At 39.3% G+C, this 25,000-nt stretch overlaps 1 protein-coding gene across 1 annotated transcript in view; it reads left to right on the plus strand.

Annotated features, from left to right (window-relative positions):
- LOC115221371 (serine-rich adhesin for platelets-like) overlaps positions 1-25,000 on the plus strand; it is a 35,730-nt gene that overhangs the window by 5,240 nt on the left and 5,490 nt on the right. The window contains exons 2-5 of the mRNA XM_029791545.2: positions 3,285-3,398; positions 13,821-13,974; positions 16,200-16,387; positions 19,156-19,206. Of these exons, the coding sequence (XP_029647405.2) occupies positions 3,285-3,398; positions 13,821-13,974; positions 16,200-16,387; positions 19,156-19,206 (507 nt within the window). The remainder of the gene's footprint in view (positions 1-3,284; positions 3,399-13,820; positions 13,975-16,199; positions 16,388-19,155; positions 19,207-25,000) is intronic.

The following is a 25,000-nucleotide window of genomic DNA, read 5'->3' on the forward strand; positions in this document are numbered from 1 at the left end:
ACAAACACAGACACACAAACACACACACGCATATATATATATATATATATATATATATATATATACGACGGGCTTCTTTCAGTTTCCGTCTACCAAATCCACTCAAGGTTTTGGTCGGCCCGAGGATATAGTAGAGGACACTTGTCCAAGGTGCCACGCAGTGGGACTGAACCCGGAACCATGTGGTTGGTAAACAAGCTACTTACCACACAACCACTCCTGCGCCTATCAAAAATATCGAAATCAAATCAAATGGAAATTGTGGTTGTGAGCCCCATATCGGTAGCACATAAAAAGCACCATCCGAATGTGGCCGATGCCAGTGCTGCCTAGACTAGCTTCCGTGCTGGTGGCACGTAAAAAGCACCATCTGATCATGGTCGATGCCACCTCCACTGGCCCCTTGTGCCAGTGGCACGTAAAAAGCACCCACTACACTCTTGGAGTGGTTGGCGTTAGGAAGGGCATCCAGCTGTAGAAACACTCCCAGATCAGATTGGGGCCTGGTGCAGCCTCCTGGCTTCCCAGACCCCAGTCGAACCGTCCAACCCATGCCAGCATAGAAAACGGACGTTAAACGATGATGATGATGATATATATATATTAAATGAAATAGAGTAATAAAATTGACAAAGTAACAATTTATTTACTATAATAAAATTTTTTTAAAAATCTTTGTATTTTGTATTTATACGGCGCAGGAGTGGCTGTGTGGTAAGTAGCTTGCTAACCAACCACATGGTTCCGGGTTCAGTCCCACTGCGTAGCACCTTGGGCAAGTGTCTTCTGCTATAGCCCCGAGCCGACCAATGCCTTGTGAGTGGATTTGGTAGACGGAAACTGAAAGAAGCCTGTCGTATATATATATATATATATATATATATATATATATATATATATATATATATATATATATATGTGTGTGTTTGTGTGTCTGTGTTTGTCCCCCTAGCATTGCTTGACAACTGATGCTGGTGTGTTTACGTCCCCGTCACTTAGCGGTTCGACAAAAGAGACCGATAGAATAAGTACTGGGCTTACAAAGAATAAGTCCCGGGTCGATTTGTTCGACTAAAGGCGGTGCTCCAGCATGGCCGCAGTCAAAATAACTGAAACAAGTAAATGAGTAAAGAGTATACCCCTTTTCTCTGTGGTAATAAAAGTACCAGCTTTTATTTCCAGTGATAACCTTCGAAAAAAGGCCCAGGTCAACGTCCAACTTTTCTTTCAGGTCACAACATGCATTCAGTCACGACAGCTTTTGATCTTCAAAATTCGTTGGTAGGAGTTCCAGCTTACACCGGTCATATCAACAAATTTGTCAATTGTCTGGTGATGGTCCTCCGAGGTCAGTTTATGAATTTTCATGATGTTTTCACTCATTTGGGAGGTCAACAGTTGCTCTGAATGAGGTTGGTCCTCAAGCAACAAGTGACCATTCCTAAAGCGTGAAAATCTCTCGTAAACTTGTGTTTTGCTCATGACAGCCTCCTGGTCAGCTGTTTCGGCCTCTGTTTTCCCCAGCAGAAAACAGAATTTCACAGAAGTATGCTGTTCCTTCGTTTCAGCCATCGCAAAAATTGATGAACAGGGGAGAAGCACTGCAAGATAAAGATGCATCGCATGACAGTATGACCTGAATGTACAATGCTGATCCGCAAACTGATGCCTGAGGATTGCATCAAGTGGCTTCTAGCAGCAGAAGCCTGAACTACAATGGGCTTGCCCCACAGAGATCGTTTCTGGATACTTTTGGGTACCCTCTCGTGTTTATATGTGTGTATTTATGTGTGTGTGACAACATTATGTGATATGGAGATGTATCTGCTATTTTTTAGAAAGTTGTAATGTGCAGAGCCACACGTTGGTTCTTACCAACATATATATAAGAGTGTGATCATTGACAGAGCGGCTAACCGGCTTCCGTGCCAGTGGCACTTAAAAGGCACCATTCGAGTGTGATCGTTACCAACGTTGCCTTACTGGCACCTGTGCTGGTGGCATGTGTAAAAAGATTCGAGCGAGGTCGTTGCCAGTACCGCTTGACTGGCCCCCGTGCTAGTGGCACGTAAAAAGCACCCATTACACTCTCAGAGTGGTTGGCATTAGGAAGGGCATCCAGCTGTAGAAACTCTGCCAGATCAAGATTGGAGCCTGGTGCAGCCATCTGGTTCGCCAGTCCTCAGTCAAAATCGTCCAACCCATGCTAGCATGGAAAGAGGATGTTAAAGGATGATGATGATGATGTACTCTCTTTTACTCTTTTACTCGTTTCAGTCATCCGACTGCGGCTAACTCATGCTAGCATGTGAAAGTCTCTTTTGTTGGCTCCTGCATTTATACATACCTGAAACAGTAGGATGTGGGTTTTCAGAATATATGATAACCATTTGTGTCAGATCTTGCTATCATATACAAGTTTTCCTTTTGGCTTATTTATACATACACAAGACAGTAGATTTGCTACCATATTGTAGCCTTCACATTGTATACATTAGGCAGTAGGGAGATCATCATCATCATCGTTTAACGTCCGCTTTCCATGCTAGCATGAGTTGGACGATTTTGACTGAGGGCTGGTGAACCAGATGGCTGCACCAGACTCCAATCTTGATTTGGCAGAGTTTCTACAACTGGATGCTCTTCCTAACGCCAACCACTCTGAGAGTGTAGTGGGTGCTTTTTACATGCCACTGGCATGGGGGCCAGTCAGGTGGTACTGGCAACGACCTCGCTTGAATCTTTTTACACATGCCACCGGCACAGGTGCCAGTAAGGCGACGTTGGTAACGATCACAATCGAATGGTGCCTGTTAAGTGTCACTGGCACGGAAGCCGGTTAGCCGCTCTGTCAATGATCACGCTCTTATGGTGCTCTTTGCACTCTGCTAGCACAGACGACAGTCATCGAATTTGATTTTGATTTTGATTTCACTTGCCTCAACAGGTCTTCACAAGCAGAGTTTTAGTGTCCAAAGAAGGTACGCATAAGTGGTCTGATTACGTCCCTGGCATAGGCCATGAGATTATGGTTTCATTTGGCTTGCCGGGTCTTCTCACGCATGGCATATTTCTAAAGGTCTTGGTCACTAGTCATTTCCATGGTGAGGCCTAAAGTTCGAAGGTCGTGCTTCACCACTTCATCTCAGGAGATATGGCTGTTATTTCTGTCTTGTATAGCTGAAGTTTAGCGTTTCTTTTCATTTGCTCTTAAATGCTTATGTATTTCAATTTTAAGAAATTTTAATCTTCATACACCTGTATTCTTTTGTATTTCATAACAGGTGAACCGCAGTACAATATGGCGTCGGCAGTTGAAAGAACGAGATCCAGAAAAATACAGGCGTTATTTGGATCAGCAGAGGGTCAGGTCACAGATTGCTAGAAATCGTTTAAAAGTGAGTAATATAGTATCTTAAAAACATAAATGTATATATTGTATATATACATAAATATATATATATATATATATATATATATATATATATATATATATATATATGTAGAGATACATATGTATATAGAGATACATATGTATATAGAGATACATATGTATATATAGATACATATGTATATATAAATACATATATTATACACATATATATATAATAGATATATATATACACATATATATATAAATAGATATATATAAATACATATATATGTAAATACATATATATATAAATACATGTATATACATATATATATATATATATATATATATCTATATATATAAATACATACATATATATATATATACATATGTAAATACATATATATTAAATACATATATATAGATATACATATATATATAATACATATATATAAATACATATAGATATACATATATATATATAAATACATGTATATACATATATATATATATATATATATAATATATATATATATATAATATATATATTATAAATACAATATATAATCTATAAATACATATAATATCTTACTATTTTATTCGTTGTTACTACGTTTCTTCATACATTGTTACGAAAATTTAACCTTTTAGGCTACTTTCAAGCCTTCGCCATAACTTGATTTATCTTTCTATCTCTCTCTCTACAAAATTTAACCTTAGGCCAGGCTACCTCAAGCCGTAATCCTATCTCTTCCCATCTTTCAGCCATTTGGCGGTCTTTTTTTCCTCCTCTCACCATTACGATTCTATAATTTAAATTCCCAATTCAATTTCAACTCCCGTTCGATGTCCGCAGCAAGTTCTTAAAAATTTATCTTACTATTTTATTCGTTGTTACTACGTTTCTTCATACATTGTTACGAAAATTTAACCTTTTAGGCTACTTTCAAGCCTTCGCCATAACTTGATTTATCTTTCTATCTCTCTCTCTCTCTAACAAAATTTAACCTTAGGCCAGGCTACCTCAAGCCGTATCCTATCTCTTCCCATCTTTCAGCCATTTGGCGGTCTTTTTTTCCTCCTCTCACCATTACGATTCTATAATTTAAATTCCCAATTCAATTCAACTCCCGTTCGATGTCCGCAGCAAGTTCTTAAAAATTTATCTTACTATTTTATTCGTTGTTACTACGTTTCTCATACATTGTTTGTACGAAAATTTAACCTTTTAGGCTACTTTCAAGCCTTCGCCATAACTTGATTTATCTTTCTATCTCTCTCTCTACAAAATTTAACCTTAGGCCAGGCTACCTCAAGCCGTAATCCTATCTCTTCTTCCATCTCTTCCCTCTCTTCCCATCTTTCAGCCATTGGCGGTCTTTTTTTCCTCCTCTCACCATTACGATTCTATAATTTAAATTCCCAATTCAATTTCAACTCCCGTTCGATGTCCGCAGCAAGTTCTTAAAAATTTATCTTACTATTTTATTCGTTGTTACTACGTTTCTTCATACATTGTTACGAAAATTTAACCTTTTAGGCTACTTTCAAGCCTTCGCCATAACTTGATTTATCTTTCTATCTCTCTCTCTACAAAATTTAACCTTAGGCCAGGCTACCTCAAGCCGTAATCCTATCTCTTCCCATCTTTCAGCCATTTGGCGGTCTTTTTTTCCTCCTCTCACCATTACGATTCTATAATTTAAATTCCCAATTCAATTTCAACTCCCGTTCGATGTCCGCAGCAAGTTCTTAAAAATTTATCTTACTATTTTATTCGTTGTTACTACGTTTCTTCATACATTGTTACGAAAATTTAACCTTTTAGGCTACTTTCAAGCCTTCGCCATAACTTGATTTATCTTTCTATCTCTCTCTCTACAAAATTTAACCTTAGGCCAGGCTACCTCAAGCCGTAATCCTATCTCTTCCCATCTTTCAGCCATTTGGCGGTCTTTTTTTCCTCCTCTCACCATTACGATTCTATAATTTAAATTCCCAATTCAATTTCAACTCCGTTCGATGTCCGCAGCAAGTTCTTAAAAATTTATCTACTATTTTATTATTTTCGTTTACTACTACGTTTCTTCTTCATACATTGTTACGAAAATTTAACCTTTTAGGCTACTTTCAAGCCTTCGCCATAACTTGATTTATCTTTCTATCTCTCTCTCTACAAAATTTAACCTTAGGCCAGGCTACCTCAAGCCGTAATCCTATCTCTTCCCATCTTTCAGCCATTTGGCGGTCTTTTTTTTCCTCCTCTCACCATTACGATTCTATAATTTAAATTCCCAATTCAATTTCAACTCCCGTTCGATGTCCGCAGCAAGTTCTTAAAAATTTATCTTACTATTTTATTCGTTGTTACTACGTTTCTTCATACATTGTTACGAAAATTTAACCTTTTAGGCTACTTTCAAGCCTTCGCCATAACTTGATTTATCTTTCTATCTCTCTCTCTCTACAAAATTTAACCTTAGGCCAGGCTACCTCAAGCCGTAATCCTATCTCTTCCCATCTTTCAGCCATTTGGCGGTCTTTTTTTTCCTCCTCTCACCATTACGATTCTATAATTTAAATTCCCAATTCAATTTCAACTCCCGTTCGATGTCCGCAGCAAGTTCTTAAAAATTTATCTTACTATTTTATTCGTTGTTACTACGTTTCTTCATACATTGTTACGAAAATTTAACCTTTTAGGCTACTTTCAAGCCTTCGCCATAACTTGATTTATCTTCTATCTCTCTCTCTACTACAAAATTAACCTTAGGCCAGGCTACCTCAAGCCGTAATCCTATCTCTTCCCATCTTTCAGCCATTTGGCGGTCTTTTTTTTCCTCCTCTCACCATTACGATTCTATAATTTAAATTCCCATTCAATTTCAACTCTCGTTCGATGTCCGCAGCAAGTTCTTAAAAATTTATCTTACTATTTTATTATTCGTTGTTACTACGTTTCTTCATACATTGTTACGAAAATTTAACCTTTTAGGCTACTTTCAAGCCTTCGCCATAACTTGATTTATCTTTCTATCTCTCTCTCTACAAAATTTAACCTTAGGCCAGGCTACCTCAAGCCGTAATCCTATCTCTTCCCATCTTCAGCATCAGCCATTTGGCGGTCTTTTTTTCCTCCTCTCACCATTACGATTCTATAATTTAAATTCCCAATTCAATTTCAACCCGTTCGATGTCCGCAGCAAGTTCTTAAAAATTTATCTTACTATTTTATTCGTTGTTACTACTACGTTTCTTCATACATTGTTACGAAAATTTAACCTTTTAGGCTACTTTCAAGCCTTCGCCATAACTTGATTTATCTTTCTATCTCTCTCTCTACAAAATTTAACCTTAGGCCAGGCTCCTCAAGCCGTAATCCTATCTCTCTCCCATCTCTTCCATCTCTTCCCATCTTTCAGCATTTGGCGGTCTTTTTTCCTCCTCTCACCATACGATTCTATAATTTAAATTCCCAATTCAATTTCAACTCCCGTTCGATGTCCGCAGCAAGTTCTTAAAAATTTATCTTACTATTTTATTCGTTGTTACTACGTTTCTTCATACATTGTTACGAAAATTTAACCTTTTAGGCTACTTTCAAGCCTTCGCCATAACTTGATTTATCTTTCTATCTCTCTCTCTACAAAATTTAACCTTAGGCCAGGCTACCTCAAGCCGTAATCCTATCTCTTCCCATCTCTTCCCATCTCTTCCCATCTTCAGCCATTGGCGGTGCGCCCGCCCCCCCACCCCCACCACCATACGATGAACACTGTTCTCACCCCCACCACCAATACCGGTGAACACTGTTCCTCACCTCCCACCACCAATACCAGTATACCCTGTCCTCACCATCTACACCGGATACGCCTTACTCATCTACACCCGGTTACGCCCTACCCCCTCCCCCCACTACCCCTTCTCCTCATATGCTTTCACTGTGAAAAGACAAGCTGCTAGCGCCATAGCTCATCAACTGCCCACCGATCTTATGCTTCCTCCTGACACTGCCTCATTCCCTCCCGCCTCGTAATATCCTATGTTTTTATTTCTTAGGAACCTACACCAACCCTTCCTGCCATCGTTCCTCCTTACCCCAACCTTCCCCACTGGTTGCTCCCCTATATTACCCGCCTCAACTGGACCCCCCCTCTCCCCAACTCAACTCTCGAATATCTGTATTCTTTCCTCTACCTAATAACGTTACTCAGTGACGATAACGAATGTCTTTATTTCTTAGGAACCTACACCAACCCTTCCTGCCATCGTTCCTCCTTACCCCAACCTTCCCCACTGGTTGCCCTCCTATATTACCCGCCTCAACTGGACCTCCCCCTCCCCAACTCAACTCTAGAATATCTGTATTTCTTTCTCTACCTAATTACGTTACTCAGTGATGATAATGCTGTGACTACAAGACCCGGGCTGCTTTCTGCAGCAATTCCACATACCCCCTACTCATTCTAAGTCCCCCCGGATCCCCAAAGTACCCTGGATCCCCAAAGTACCCCGGACCTCTCGTTGCCCATGTGCCGCTGACACGTTAAAATGCTCGAACCGATCGTGACGATGCCGGACCCTCCGGCCCCTGTGCAGTGGCACGTAAAAAGCACCCAATCCACTCACGGAGTGGTTGGCGTTAGGAAGGCATCCAGCCGTAGAAACTCTGCCAGATTCAGACTGGAGCCTGGTGCGGCCCCTGGCTTCCCAGACCCTCAAACCGTCCAACCCGTGCTAGCGCGGAAAGCGGACGTTAAACGATGATGATGATGACGATGATGATGATATAAATACATATATATATATATATATAAATACATATATATATATATATATAAATACATATATATATATACATATGTAAATACATATATATATAAATACATATATATATAAATATATATATAAATACATATATATATAAATACATATATCCTGTCTTGAATTCCTCCGTTATTGCCTGGAGGACCACGATAAATAGGAGGGGGCTGAGGGCTGAACCTTGGTGGACCCCTACCTCTACCCGGAATTCTTCACTGTACTCGTAGCCAACCCTCACCTTACTAGCAGCGTCCCTGTACATGGCTTGCACAGCTCTCACTAACCATTCATCTATCCCTAGTTTCCTCATTGACCACCAGATAAGGGATCGGGGGACCCTGTTGGAAGCTTTCTCCATCCAGACAGGATGCCCCTGGGAGCTCCTCTATGCTGATGACCTTGCTCTAATTGCTGAGTCATGATCAGAACTGGAGGAGAAGTTTCAGGTGTGGAAGCAAGGATTAGAATTGAAGGGCCTTAGATTCAACCTAGCTAAAACCAAAGTCCTAATAAGTAGGAAGGTAGACAAGTCACAAACGCCTTCAGGTAGATGGCCTTGCTCGATCTGTAGGAAAGGCGTAGGTAGAAACTCTATAAGATGCACCAAGTGTAAGCTATGGACACACAAGAGGTGCAGCAACGTCACGGGAAGGCTAACTAGGAAGATAGTTTTTGTATGTGGCAGATGCTCAGGAGCAATAAACACTGAAAATGCTCTGAGACCAACTTCCGTCACTTTCCAGGGAGAAAAACTAGAAATAGCTGATAGCTTCCGTTACCTAGGTGACCAAGTCAGTAGCGGGGGTGGGCGTGTTGAAAGTGTAACTGCTAGAGTAAGAATAGCTTGGGCAAAGTTCAGAGAGCTCTTACTTCTGCTAGGGACAAAAGGCCTCTCGCTCAGAGTAAAAGGTAGACTGTATGATGCTTGTGTACAAACAGCCATGCTATATGGCAATGAAACATGGGCCGTGACTGCTGAGGATATGCGTAAGCTCGCAAGAAATGAAGCCAGTATGCTCCGATGGATGTGTAATGTCAGTGTTCATACTCGACAGAGTGTAAGTACCTTGAGAGAGAAGTTGGACCTAAGAAGCATCAGATGTGGTGTACAAGAGAGACGTTTGCGCTGTAATGGCCATGTGGCGAGAATGGACGAAGATAGTTGTGTGAAAAAGTGCCACACCGTAGCTGTTGAGGGAATCTGTGGAAGAGGCAAACCCAGGAAAACCTGGGATGAGGTGGTGAAGCACGACCTTCGAACTTTAGGTCTCACTGAGGAAATGACTAGAGACTGAGACCTTTGGAAGTATGCTGTGCGTGAGAAGACCCGGCAGGACAAGTGAGACCATCACCCATTGCCTCAGTCCACTTATGCATACCTTTCCTTCTTGGGACACAAAACCCTACTTGTAAAGACCTGTTGAGGCAAGTGAAAATCAAAAAATCAAAAAATCAGAAATCAAAATCGATCAACATGAATGGAAATTGTCGCTGTGATATCAGTGCTGGTGGAACATAAGAGAACCATCCAAACGTGGCTGTTGCCAGTGCCGCCCTGACTGGCTTCCGTGCCGGTGGCACGTAAAAAGCACCATCCGATTGTGGCCGTTTGCCAGCCTCGCCTGGCGTCCGTGCCGGTTGCACGTAAAAAGCACCATCCGATCGTGGCCGTTTGCCAGACTTATCTGGCACCTGTGCAGGTGGCACGTAAAAAGCACCCACTACACTCATGGAGTGGTTGGCGTTAGGAAGGGCATCCAGCTGTAGAAACATTGCCAGATCAGACTGGGCCTGGTGCAGCCTTCTGGTTTCCCAGACCCCAGTTGCACCGTCCAACCCATGCTAGCATGGAAAGCGGACGCTAAACGATGATGATGATAATGATGGTGCATGAATAAATTGTTGTCTTAATTACACAAAAATGAAAATAATGCTGACATCTCATTTTAACAGACACATATATACCAAAATTACATAAAAATATCTTGAAATACTAAAGAGTAAATTTATTCAATAAAATTGCCATTGGCTTCAACCACAGCCTCCAGATATCTTTGGACTCCCCTGCAACTCTTCTGGATGATCTCTTTGTGAATGCTGCCATAATTCTTGCCTTCAGTTCATCTTTGGTGTTACAAGGATTTTTGTTGGTCTCTTGCTTAACTGTGCCTCACATGTAATAATCAAGTGGGTTGCAGTGTGGGGAGTTAGGGTGGCCAGATGTTTGGGGTGATGTGGTTGCAGAAATTGTCTGACAGCCACAACTGGGTTCTCCTGCTTGTGTGGCATGGTGCAGAGCCCTGTTGCCAGACATAAGGTCATCCAGCAGCCATCCTCTTGACCCAGGGCAGCACTACCTCCTCCAGGCACTTGATGTAGGCCTCCGTGTTGAGTCTGAGGCCGTGTGGGAAGATGAATGGAGGCATGTTGCCATCACTAGTGATCACTCCAAACACCATGATGTTGACTAAATATTTGATTTTTATCACTCTCGGTACATGTTTCGGGGACACGACAAGCCAACGGTTGTTCTATGTGTTCACCATCTGCTCCTGGCAGAAATTTTTCTCATCTGTGAAAAACCAAAGCATGTTCAGTTGGAGGGGATGCTTCAGCTTGTTCAAAAGCTTCGTAACACGCTATTTCCTCTTGTTCTTGATGGCTTGGGATAAGAATTGGCCCTTTCTCATCTTGTATGAGGAATACTGAATGTCGTCATGCACTACCTGCCTGATAAGAAACTCAGACACTCCCATTTCCCTGGGGATTGACCTGATTGACTTGAAGGGTACCGTTGTCAATCATGGCCTGGATCTCACCAACAAATTCAGAAGTTTTTTTCTTATCAGAATGATCAGGGTGAGTTTTCTGAGCTGCCGTACCTTCGTTATCACCATTAGACTCCTCCAACTCTTTCAAAATACTCTGCACTGTCCTTTCCCAAATGGTCTGAAATGTTCATATTGGAACTTCCGATGTGAATGCCAAGTAGTACAGCATGTCATTTCCAAATATCTGTCAGAGTGAATTGCTTCCTGGTACTGGTTTCTTATAGACAGTGCCCAACTGACCCTACTATACTGTGCAGTCAGCAAAATCAAAAACAAACAATGCACATGCATGAAATTAAAAACATAAAATGGTGACAATTTACCCATTGCACCTTGTATATATAACATATAAATATATATATAAATAAATATATATATAAATAATATATATATAAATAAATATATATATATATATATATATGTATATATATAATATATATATATATATATATGTATATATATATGTATATATATATATATATATATATATATATATTGATAGAAATGGTAAGACAACAAAAGAATGAAAGTGACCTAGATATGTAAATAGAGGAATTTATCTGTAAATGTAATATGTGACAATTATTCGGTTGCCATGATAAAACTCCGAGTTTTGGATGCTGGTGAGGAAATCCATGCCGCCATCTCTTCAGTTACCCGGCCGTCGGAAAAAGTGCTATGAAAATGACCGTTAAACAAAGGGAAATTACTGTGTGATTGACCGTTATTAAGACAAAAGAGCTATTTGAATGACCGCTAAGTGAGGGGAGGGAGTAAAAGTAAGGGGGTAAAATAGTTCATAGTATTCGCATAAGCACTCATGCCCATACCTCCATGGCTACCAAATAATTGTCACATATTACATTTAAAGATATATATATATAGTAGTAGCAACAGAAAAGAGGAATTTCAGTTGTCCCCACATGGTGGGTTGTAATGTATATAAGAAATTAAAAAAGGAAAATATGCACACTTACATGGTTTTAATATTATTTTTAATATATCGACCGGTTTCACTATCGCTATTCATGATATTATGTTTAATTTATTTGAGTATATATTTTTTCTTAAGAAGAAATTTGGTCCATGTTGTGTGTGATGAAATTCACGAGTGGATATATCATCATCATCATCATTCATTTAGCGTCCGTTTTCCATGCTAGCATGGGTTGGACGGTTCAACTGGGGTCTGGGGAGCCCGAAGGCTGCACCAGGCCAGTCAGATCTGGCAGTGTTTCTACAGCTGGATGCCCTTCCTAACGCCAACCACTCCGAGAGTGTAGTGGGTGATTTTATGTGCCACCGACACAGGTGCCAGACGAGGCTGGCGAACGGCCACGCTCGGATGGTGTTTTTTATGTGCCACCGACACAGGTGCCAGACGAGGCTGGCAGACGGCCACGCTCGGATGGTGTTTTTATGTGCCACCGACACAGGTGCCAGATGAGGCTGGCGAACGGCCACGATCGGATGGTGTTTGTTACGTGCCCGCAGCACGGAGGCCAGTCGATGCGGTACTGGCTACGGCCACGTTCGGATGGTTTTCTTGTGTGCCACCGGCACTGGTACCACAAAGATACAAATTCCATTGATGTTCATCTATTTTGATTTGTTTTGATTGATTTTCACAGAGAGAGAGAGAGAGGGTATGTGGCCTAATGGTTAGTGTGTTCCACTTACGATCAGATGATTGTAGGTTTGATTCCTGGGCCTGGTGGTAAATTGTGTTTTTGAGCAAAACATTTCATCTCTTGTTGATTTGATGGAGGGAGTGAGCTGATGTGCAACCCAAGCATTTGATTACTATTAACAATCATCTACAAGAAGGTTGCTCTACAAGAAATTGAAGACCTCTCTCTCTCTGACTTGAGAGACTACCATTACACACTACTACTACTACTACTACTACTACTACTACTACTACTACTACCACTACTACTACAACAAGAAGGTTGCTCTACAAGAAATTGAAGACCTCTCTGTCTCTTTCTCTCTCTGACTTGAGAGACTACCATTACACACTACTACTACTACTACTACTACTACTACTACTACTACTACTACTACTACTACTACTACTACTACCACCACCACCACCACCACTACTACCACCACCACTACTACTACTACTACTACTACCACCAGTACTACTACCACCACTACACTACTACTACTACTACTACTACTACTACTACTACTACTACTACTACTACTACTACTACTACCACTACTACTAGTACCAGTCATCCAACTTCTATTGGTGTACTATGAGACTCAGAACTTCATTGTGTTTTTAAGTAACTAAAGCGAGTTGATCATTTGCATGTTCTACCAAGAGGCAGCAATCTGCTAATTGGATTGGTTGACCCTTGACTGACCATTGGCCGAAGAGGTTCCCCCACCTAGACTGTCATGTAGTTTAGCGGAATGAAGATCAAAATGCCCAACACCACACACCTGCCATGCTACTCCCCATGGCTTCATTGTGACCCTTGCTCAAGGATTTTCGTCATTGAGGTTAATTCCCTCTGTATACATACTGTTGGAAGGCTGTTGAGTCTTACGAGTTCCTCCGGCCTCTGATGGATTTTGATTTTCTTCCAGCAGGGTGACCAAATTACCCCCCCTCACTAAGCAAGCTTCGTGGGGTTACCAGTTTCATTGCTGACAATCTGACCATGTGATAGGTTGAACTGTGTTATATGTTACCTGTTTGTGTGTGTATGTTTGCGTTTGCGTTTGTGTGTGTGTGTGTTTATATACTGATGCAGTGAAATGTTTTCCTTTTCCAGTCTGCTATTAGTATTGTAAAGAATTCTCCAAAATCAATAACAAATAAGTATGATCGACAGAAGAGACTAAGCTCTGATAAGCTACGGGCCTATCAGTGGAAGATTGCACACAATTCAGTCGATGCTCGGATACTGGCTAAATTAGCAACAAATGGTATGTATACTCTTTTTTAACTCTTTTTACTTGTTTCAGTCATTTGACTGCGGCCATGCTGGAGCACCGCCTTTAATCGAGCAACTCGACCCCGGGACTTATTCTTTTGTAAGCCCAGTACTTATTCTATCGGTCTCTTTTTGCCGAACAGCTAAGTAACAGGGACATAAACACATCAGCATCGGTTGTCAAGCAATGCTAGGGGGACAAACACAGACATACAAACACACACGCGCATATATATATATATATATATATATATACGACAGGCTTCTTTCAGTTTCTGTCTACCAAATCCACTCACAAGGCATTGGTCAGCCCGAGGCTATAGTAGAAGACACTCGCCCAAGGTGCCACGCAGTGGGACTGAACCCGGAACCATGTGGTTCGTAAACAAGCTACTTACCACACAGCCACTCCTGCACCTATACGATAAATCTTTTCTTTCGAATTCATTTCCACTCTGCCTCTATTTATAAATTCCTACCATACTTTGTTGAGTGCATGGAACGACTGTGTAATTAAGAAATTTGCTTCACAAACACCTGGACCTGGGTTTGATCCTACCGAGGAATATTTATTCTACCATAATCTTGTGATGAACTCCGTGAGAACCCGTGGAAACCCTTCAGTGTTTTAGTTGTCATGGCAATGGTGATGCTGGAGCACATGTGTGTGTATGTGTGTATGTGTATAGGTATGGGTGTATGATGTGAATTTGCCTCTACTTGCAGCTCCCTATAGAGGTGCCGTGGAAAGAATGTGCAACAGAAGGTGGCCTGAAATATTTTTTCTCCCAAGGTCTGCATCCAGTTTGAATTTTCTTCAGGTTGAGTACCCCATCCCACTCAAAAAGTCCTTGAATAAGGTTTGTTTAAGGATGTTGAACGAAACACCCACGTTTCCAGAGGTGAGTTATTCAAACCCCAAAGAATTCCTCTCAACACATGGCTATGATGCTCCCCCACTACTTCTGCTCGTGATCAGAGATGCACATATCGTCAGCCACTGAGGGACATGCTCAACTGGTTAAGGTCAAACAACTGACAAGCAAATCTGTGGTATTGAGCAGAATATTTGCTGTAGCCCGTCTTTTATACCAAGACAAAACAATGTACATGGTAACACTTCCAATCAGTTAAGATCAGAAGTCATGAGAGCCACTGCCTGGTACTGCATCAGGGCAGTTATTATTGCTGTCATCGTCGTCATCATCATCATCATCATAATAATAATAATAATAATAATAATAATAATCAAGAAGTTGGGCAGCTGACAGAATCATTAGCACCTCAGGGAAAATGCTTAGCAGCATTTTGCTAATTTCTACATTCTGAGTTCAAATTTCCCTGAGGTGGACTTTGCCTTTCATCCTTTCATGATTAATAAAATAAGTACCTGTTATGTACTGAGGTCAATGTAATTGAAAAGCCAAAATTTCAGGCCTTGTGCCTTTAGTAGAAAAGATTATTATTATTTTGGCTTGACTCAGTTTTGGTCTTACTCCTGGTAGGATTTATGTGGGAAGTAGGTTACTACCTGTAACCTTAGGTACACACAAGTTTTCAGTAGTCTTTGAAGTGCTTAGAACCCTCCTGATAATCTTTGCTGTCCCTTCAGCCATTAGTCTATATCTTTTCTTTTCTCAATGCACCAGTTGTTATAGGCATAACCTTTACTGTTCTCACACATCAATTATTATAGACACCCGGTGGCACGTAAAAAGCACCATCCAATCATGGCCGTTTGCCACCCTTGTCTGGCACCTGTGCAGGTGGCATGTAAAATGCACCCACTACACTCACAGGGTGGTTGGCGTTAGGAAGGGCATCCAGCCATAGAAACACTGCCAGATCAGACTGGGCCTGGCGCAGCCTACTGGCTTCCCAGACCCCAGTTGAACCGTCCAACCCATGCTAGCATGGAAAACGGACGTTAAACAATGATAGTTAATTAGTTAGTTAGTTAATTTTTTGGCTCAAAAAGCAAAAAAGCAAGGCCATGTAGGGGGACATGGAGTTATGTACATGGTGGTGTTCATGTAAAGAGTTCAGGCCACTTGTGGTCAAGGGAGACTTTGAACCGAGCGGTCGTCGGCATCTTCACCATCTCGCCCGGCAGCTTATTCCACGGATCCGCGATGATGACATTACTTTCTTGCTTTATGTGATTGACTGCTTGATATATAAAATCATTCTTTGTTTTGAATTTTTTTTTTCTCCTAGTTTCATCAATCTCTGAGAAAGTAGATGAAGAACCCAAAATTGTTTTGGACAAACTGGCTGACCAATTGAAAGTATTTAAGTATTCCCACATTCTGCCCAGTGGGTTACATATGAGAGAGGCTAAAACTTTGCTCCGGGTCACTTCAAAATACTATTGGTCATCACTGACTGAAGACATTAAAAAATGGGTAAGCAATCCTTCATCATTATCATCATCATCATCGTTTAATGTCCGCTTTCCATGCTAGCATGGGTTAGACGAATGACTGAGTGCTGGTGAACCAGATGGCTGCACCAGGCTTCAGTCTTGATCTGGCAGAGTTTCTACAGCTGGGTGCCCTTCCTAATGCCAACCACTCCGAGAGTGTAGTGGGTGCTTTTACGTGCCACCGGCATGGGGCCAGTCAGGCAGTACTGGCAGTGACCTTGCTCGAATCTTTTACACATGCCACTGGCACAGGTGCCAGTAAGGCGATGCTGGTAACGGTCACGCACGAATGGTGTCTTTTACGTGTCACCGGCACGAGGCCAGTCAAGCGGTACTGGCAATGACCTCGCTCGAATCTTTTACACATGACACCGGCACAGGTGCCAGTAAGGCGATGCTGGTAACGGTCACGCACGAATGGTGTCATTTACGTGCCACGGCATGGAGGCCAGATAGCCGCTCTGGCAACAATCATGCTCGGATGGTGCTCTTTATGGCGACGTTGGTAACGATCACATTCTAATGGTGCCTTTTAAGTGCCACTGGCACGGAAGCTGGTTAGCCGCTCTGTCACTGATCATACTCGTATGGTGCTCTTTGCACCCCGCTAGCATGGACGCCAGTCATCGAATTTGATTTTGATTTTGATTTTTGATTTCACTTTCAAAAATACTGTCAGGTGAGAAAATAAAAAATAAAATATGTATAGCAAAAGAATAAATTACTTGCTCCCTTTATTGAATGGCAAGCATATTGGGTCACTATTTTGAAGGATTTTTTAAAGTCACTTATATTGACCCCTGTACTTATTTTTTAAGCCTGGTTCACATTTTAGTGACCTCTGTCGTACCACTTAGTGACAGATCATAAACACAGACCTATTTGTTTTTTGCAGCGTGGAAGGTGTTTATAAGCCATTTAAGAAACACACAAAAGCCGTTTGATTCACTTCAACATTTAAGTTTAATTTGTCAAAATATTTTCGTCGCTTTCAGATCGCGACCTGTTCACTGACAAAAATTTGTGCTACATCGGAACAGGTCGTGGTCTTAAAGCGCCGAAAATATTTTGACAAATTAAACTTAAATGTTGAAGTGAATCGAACGGCTTTTGTGTGTTTCTTAAATGGCTTACAAACACCTTCCACGCTGCAATTGTTTTCGTTTCAGCACACGATCTCAGATCAAATTACTTGCTATGCAAGTACATCTCCGTAATATTTGTTTTTTGTTTCACACAATGTCAGGATAGACAGTCACACCCACCAGTTCAGTGACCTTTTACGCAGTTTCTCTCGGCCAGTTTCTCACACAAGGCATTGGCCAATGTGGGGCTATAGTAGAAGCCACTTGCCCAAGATGTCTCACAGTTGTCCTGGGCCTGAGACCTTGTGGTTGTTAAGCAGACTTCTTAAGCACTTAGCTATGCCTGTACTTAAAATGTATTCACTTATCAATCAATCCTGCAAAAAACATAGAAAATCTCCAGAGCCTGTTCATGTTTTGTACTCTCTCTCTCTTTTTACTCTTTTACTTGTTTCAGTCATTTGACTGCGGCCATGCTGGAGCACCGCCTTTAGTCGAGCAAATCGACCCCGGGACTTATTCTTTGTAAGCCCAGTACTTATTCTATCGGTCTCTTTTGCCGAACCGCTAAGTTACGGGGACGTAAACACACCAGCATCGGTTGTCAAACAATGCTAGGGGGACAAACACAGACACACAAACACACACATATATATATACATATATACGACGGGCTTCTTTCAGTTTCCGTCTACCAAATCCACTCACAAGGCTTTGGTCGACCCGAGGCTATAGTAGAAGACACTTGCCCAAGGTGCCACGCAGTGGGACTGAACCCGGAACCATGTGGTTGGTAAGCAAGCTACTTACCACACAGCCACTCCTGCGCCTATAGTTTGTTCTTTGTTTTTTTATTTTATAGGAGTACAGTATTTGAAGTATCAAAGGACATTTTCATATGACACCGCTAAAAATTGTTGTTGACAGACTTCGGCAGATATTGTTTTCACCTCATTAGATGTCATTGATTGGTTGAAATTGCCGAAAATTAAGAAATTAAAGAGGAAATAGCTTACAAACTACAGAATTTTCTCAAGAAAGCCAAGAGAAAAAGATGTTTTATAAACACATTCTACCAGTATACGAAGTTTAAAAGTGTTTAGTTACAAAGAAATTATTTAAAAAATCTGCCGGTCAAAGCGAAAAGACCCGTATCAAAGATTAGTAACAATGGGTGTTATAGAGTTAAAATGATTATAGAGATGCTCACCCCACTATCATTATATAGTGATTTCAAGCACCTATATACTCAATCTCTCTCTGTCTCTCTCACTCACACACACACACACACACACACACACACACACACACACAAACACATACACAAACACACACACATACACAAACACACTCACACACACACAAACACACTCACACACACACACACACACAAACACACACACACAAACACACACACACACAAACACACAAACACACATACACACATACACACACACATACAAACAAACACACACACAAACACACACACACAAACACACACACACAAACACACACACACAAACACACACACACACACAAACGCGCACACACACACACAAACACACATACACAAACACACACAAACATACACACACACACACACACACACACACACACAACACACACACACACACGTTAGTAATGCTTCTTTTTATTCTAACAGGTGTCTGAGTGTGAAGTTTGCCAGAAACTTCGGCAGTATCAAAATGACATTGTAAGTTCCGTTTCTTGTTATTATCTATGTTGTTGAGTTGGCCTGGTCAGTTTCAGGACACGGCCAGATTCCATCAGATGCTGTGAAATAACCATTCTTAGATATGCTACGCTTTAATTAGATCTGGAATCAGTTTGCTCTTGAAGCTGTTTGTGTGTTTTTAGGTAGATGGAGTGTAGTATATATATCTCTTTACTACCCACAAGGGGCTAAACACAGAGGGGACAAACAAGGACAGACAAATGGATTAAGTCGATTATATCGACCCCAGTGCGTAATTAGTACTTATTTAATTGACCCTGAAAGGATGAAAGGCAAAGGCGACCTCGGCAGAATTTGAACCCAGAACGTAACGGCAGGCGAAATACCTATTTCTTTACTACCCACAAGGGGCTAAACACAGAGAAGACAAACGGATTAAGTCGATTTTATCGACCCCAGTGTGTTACTGGTACTTATTTAATCGACCCCGAAAAGATGAAAGGCAAAGTCGACCTCGGCGGAATTTGAACCCAGAACATAACAGCAGACGAAATACCCATTTCGTTACTACCCACAAGGGGCTAAACACAGAGAGCACAAACAAGGACAGACAAATGGATTAAGTCGATTATATTGACCCCAGTGCGTAATTAGTACTTATTTAATTGACCCTGAAAGGATGAAAGGCAAAGTCGACCTCGGCAGAATTTGAACCCAGAACATAACGGCAGGCAAAATACCTATTTCTTTACTACCCACAAGGGGCTAAACACAGAGGGGACAAACAATGACAGACAAACAGATTAAGTTGATTACATCGACCACAGTGCGTAACTGGTACTTATTTAATCGACCCTGAAAGGATGAAAGGCAAAGGCGACCTGGGCAGAATTTGAACCCAGAATGTAACGGCAGGCGAAATACCTATTTCTTTACTACCCACAAGGGGCTAAACACAGAGGGGACAAACACGAACAAACGGATTAAGTCGATTACATCGACCCCAGTGCATAACTGGTACTTATTCAATCAATCCCAAAAGGATGAAAGGCAAAGTCGACCTGGGTAGAATTTGAACCCAGAACGTAATGGCAGGCGAAATACCTATTTCTTTACTACCCACAAGGGGCTAAACACAGAGGGGACAAACAATGACAGACAAACGGATTAAGTCGATTACATCGACCCTAATGCATAACTGGTACTTATTTAATCGACCCCGAAAGGATGAAAGGCAAAGTCGACCTCGGCAGAATTTGAACCCAGAACGTAGCGGCAGACGAAATACCGCAAAGCATTTCACCCGGCATGCTAACGATTCTGCCAGTGTAGTATAGTAGTAAGAGAATGTTGTTTCCGGTTTTAATAAGTCATTTCTTGTAAAAACTGGTGAGAACAAGCATCAAGGCAGACAGCTTGAGCCCTGTGTGTCTGTTTATGCATGTTGTGTCTGAAGTCTCTTGGATTTTAAACACTTACAACTCTTTACAGTTTATCATACATGGAGTTTCATGTGATATGCTGTTGAGCTTGCCAGTCTAACAACATATCAAATGTTGACCGGCATATGGTTGCTCGATGATTTAGGAGGATATTGCATTGTAATGTATTGTATAACCTTATGACTGTTGCATATCTTTCGCAACTGAATGCACGACTATACTATATAATTTTAATGAAGACTATACTATATAATTTTAATGAAGACTATACTATATAATTTTAATGAAGACTATACTATATAATTTTAATGAAGACTATACTATATAATTTTAATGAAGACTATACTATATAATTTTAATGAAGACTGTACTATATAATTTTAATGAAGACTATACTATATAATTTTAATGAAAACTATACTATATAATTTTAATGAAGACTATACTATATAATTTTAATGAAGACTATACTATATGATGTTAATGAAGACTATACTATATAATTTTAATGAAGACTATACTATATAATTTTAATGAAGACTATACTATATAATTTTAATGAAGACTATACTATATAATTTTAATGAAAACTATACTATATAATTTTAATGAAGACTATACTATATAATTTTAATGAAGACTATACTATATGATGTTAATGAAGACTATACTATATAATTTTAATGAAGACTATACTATATAATTTTAATGAAGACTATACTATATATTTTAATGAAGACTATACTATATAATTTTAATGAAAACTATACTATATAATTTTAATGAAGACTATACTATAATTTTAATGAAGACTATACTATATGATGTTAATGAAGACTATACTATATTTTTAATGAAGACTATACTATATAATTTTAATGAAGACTATACTATATAATTTTAATGAAAACTATACTATATAATTTTAATGAAGACTATACTATATATTTTAATGAAGACTATACTATATAATTTTAATGAAGACTATACTATATATAATTTTAATGAAGACTATACTATATAATTTTAATGAAGACTGTACTATATAATTTTAATGAAGACTGTACTATATAATTTTAATGAAGACTATACTATATAATTTTAATGAAGACTATACTATATAATTTTAATGAAGACTATACTATATATTTTAATGAAGACTATACTATATAATTTTAATGAAGACTGTACTATATAATTTTAATGAAGACTATACTATATATAATTTTAATGAAGACTATACTATATATTTTAATGAAGACTAACTATATAATTTTAATGAAGAAGACTATACTATATAATTTTAATGAAAACTATACTATATAATTTTAATGAAGACTATACTATATAATTTTAATGAAGACTGTACTATATAATTTTAATGAAGACTATACTATATAATTTTAATGAAGACTATACTATATAATTTTAATGAAGACTATACTATATAATTTTAATGAAGACTATACTATATAATTTTAATGAAAACTATACTATATAATTTTAATGAAGACTATACTATATAATTTTATGAAGACTATACTATAATAATTTTAATGAAGACTATACTATATAATTTTAATGAAGACTATACTATATAATTTTAATGAAGACTATACTATATGATGTTAATGAAGACTATACTATATAATTTTAATTAAACTATACTATATAATTTTAATGAAGACTATACTATATATAATTTAATGAAGACTATACTATATAATTTAATGAAGACTATACTATATAATTTTAATGAAGACTATACTATATAATTTTAATGAAGACTATACTATATAATTTTAATGAAGACTAACTATATAATTTAATGAAGACTATACTATATAATTTTAATGAAGACTATCTATATAATTTTAATGAAGACTATACTATATAATTTTAATGAAGACTATACTATATAATTTTAATGAAGACTATACTATATAATTTTAATGAAGACTATACTATTAATTTTAATGAAGACTATACTATATAATTTTAATGAAGACTATACTATATAATTTTAATGAAGACTATACTATAAATTTTAATGAAGACATACTATATAATTTTAATGAAGACTATACTATATAATTTTAATGAAGACTATACTATATAATTTTAATGAAGACTATACTATATAATTTTAATGAAGACTATACTATATAATTTTAATGAAGACTATACTATATAATTTTAATGAAGACTATACTATATAATTTTAATGAAGACTATACTATATAATTTTAATGAAGACTATACTATATAATTTTAATGAAGACTATACTATATAATTTTAATGAAGACTATACTATATAATTTTAATGAAGACTATACTATATAATTTTAATGAAGACTATACTATATGATGTTAATGAAGACTGTACTATATAATTCTTCTTCAAATCTGGTTAGGTGTTGGTTAGGTGTTGTTCCTTCTAGATTTGAATACTTTTCTTCGTGGGTCACCATGTTCAGGTTTGTTGTTTGTTCTAAGCTCTTTGTCGAAAAAGAAAGCTTTCCACCGCATTCTGCACACTAATTGGTTTGTTTTCTCCAAAAGATCACATATAAAATCCTTCATCCTGGGTATAGGTATGTCCTTTCGCGAAACATCCAGTGATATTTTATCCATCATCTTGGTACGCTACCATATAGCACATTCCTCCTGGAAATCGGAAATTAGTTGTGGTTAATGGATAATAAAACAAATGGTTTATACCTGGTAGCTAAATGGATTAAGTCGATTACATCGACCGCAGTGCGTAACTGGTACTTATCTAATCGACCCTGAAAGGATGAAAGGCAAAGGCGACCTCGGCAGAATTTGAACCCAGAACATAACGGCAGGTGAAATACCTATTTCTTTACTACCCACAAGGGGCTAAACACAGAGGGGACAAACAAGGACAACCGATTTCAGAGTGATCATTCGGTATACAGCAAATGAAAGACAGAAGATGGAATATACGAGAATTTATTACTAATCACGACAATTCATTTGTTATTATGAGAAGCTAATCAGAGAATGCAGAGAACAGGGATGGAATGTCGAATATTATCACCTGGCAGTGATAGAGGCTTCATTGAAAAGAAAATGACAACGCTTTTCAAAAGAAGATTTGTTTTTTTCTAGCCCCAAGCTGCGTAAACTAATAAGGAGAGTACAGGTGGCGGTCAAAAAAGCCAGCTTCTATATATGGCCGAAGCGGGATGACCGAAAATGGCTTGAAAGTCATAAACACGCTAACATCATTAGGTGAGACAAGCTGACTGACAGGTGACGGTCGTTTAGAAAAAGCGTGGGCTAACACTACGCGCCTTCACTACTCAGTTAAGGTGAGACAGTGTCACGTGACAACTTGCTGGGGCTGTCTGCTGGAGCCTATGTGGCAGGTATTTAAAGGGAGAAATTTGACAAGACAGTTAGTCACAGTCTGACACTCGCTGACGATACATCGAAGAGGCCAGGGAACAGAAGAAAGAAGACATGCACCCAACACCAGAGCTGAAGACACCTCCGAAAGGGGGGGCCCCGCCACGTCAAAACGGTAGAGGAGTAGGGGCCGAAACCGGACGTGGTTCCTCCTGATGATGTCTTGAGCTAACTGGATTCCATAAAGGAGCTGTTGTGGTAGCAGACCATGAAACACGGTTGTAATTTCCCTACCTATCTGTCTATTTAAGAAAATAAAGACTGGGATCCATTCATTTGACTTAAATTCTTCAAGGCTGTGCCCCAGCATGGCCGTAGTCTAATGACTGAAACTAGTAAAAGATAAAAGATCTATTTATCCACCCTGCCACTCATACATACATGTTTTGTTCCTTCTCGAGCCATGTCTGGCTCATAAGGGGCAGTTTCCTGGTTTCCTTGGCGTATAGGTTCCCCACCTGGACGGGACGCCAGTCCGTCGCAGGTGAGCTGCAAGATGCAGGAAGAAAGAGTGAGAGAAAGTTGTGGCAAAAGAGTCAGCAGAAGTTCGCCATTTCCTTCTGCCGGAGCCGCGTGGGACTTAGGTGTTTCGCTCATAAACACACACATCGCCCTGTCTGAGATTCAAACCCGCGATCCCTCGACTGCGAGTCCGCTGCTCTAACCACTAGGCCATGTGCCTCCACTCATACATGCATACGTACATACAGTTACTTATACACACATGCACATATGCAAATGTACACATGCATGCAAATATCATCAGGTTCTTCATGTTGAATAAATAAATATAACACAAGCTACAACTATGTGAACCCTTTTAATTGCATACCCACTGACTCTGCTCGGCTCATTTATGACTTCTACTAACAAGCAAGGGTTGCAACAGAGACGTGTGTCATTAGCAATCCATTTGGGAATGTATATCTTCATT

This window comes from Octopus sinensis, linkage group LG18, assembly GCF_006345805.1.
Source record: "Octopus sinensis linkage group LG18, ASM634580v1, whole genome shotgun sequence".
Lineage (NCBI taxonomy): Eukaryota > Metazoa > Mollusca > Cephalopoda > Octopoda > Octopodidae > Octopus > Octopus sinensis.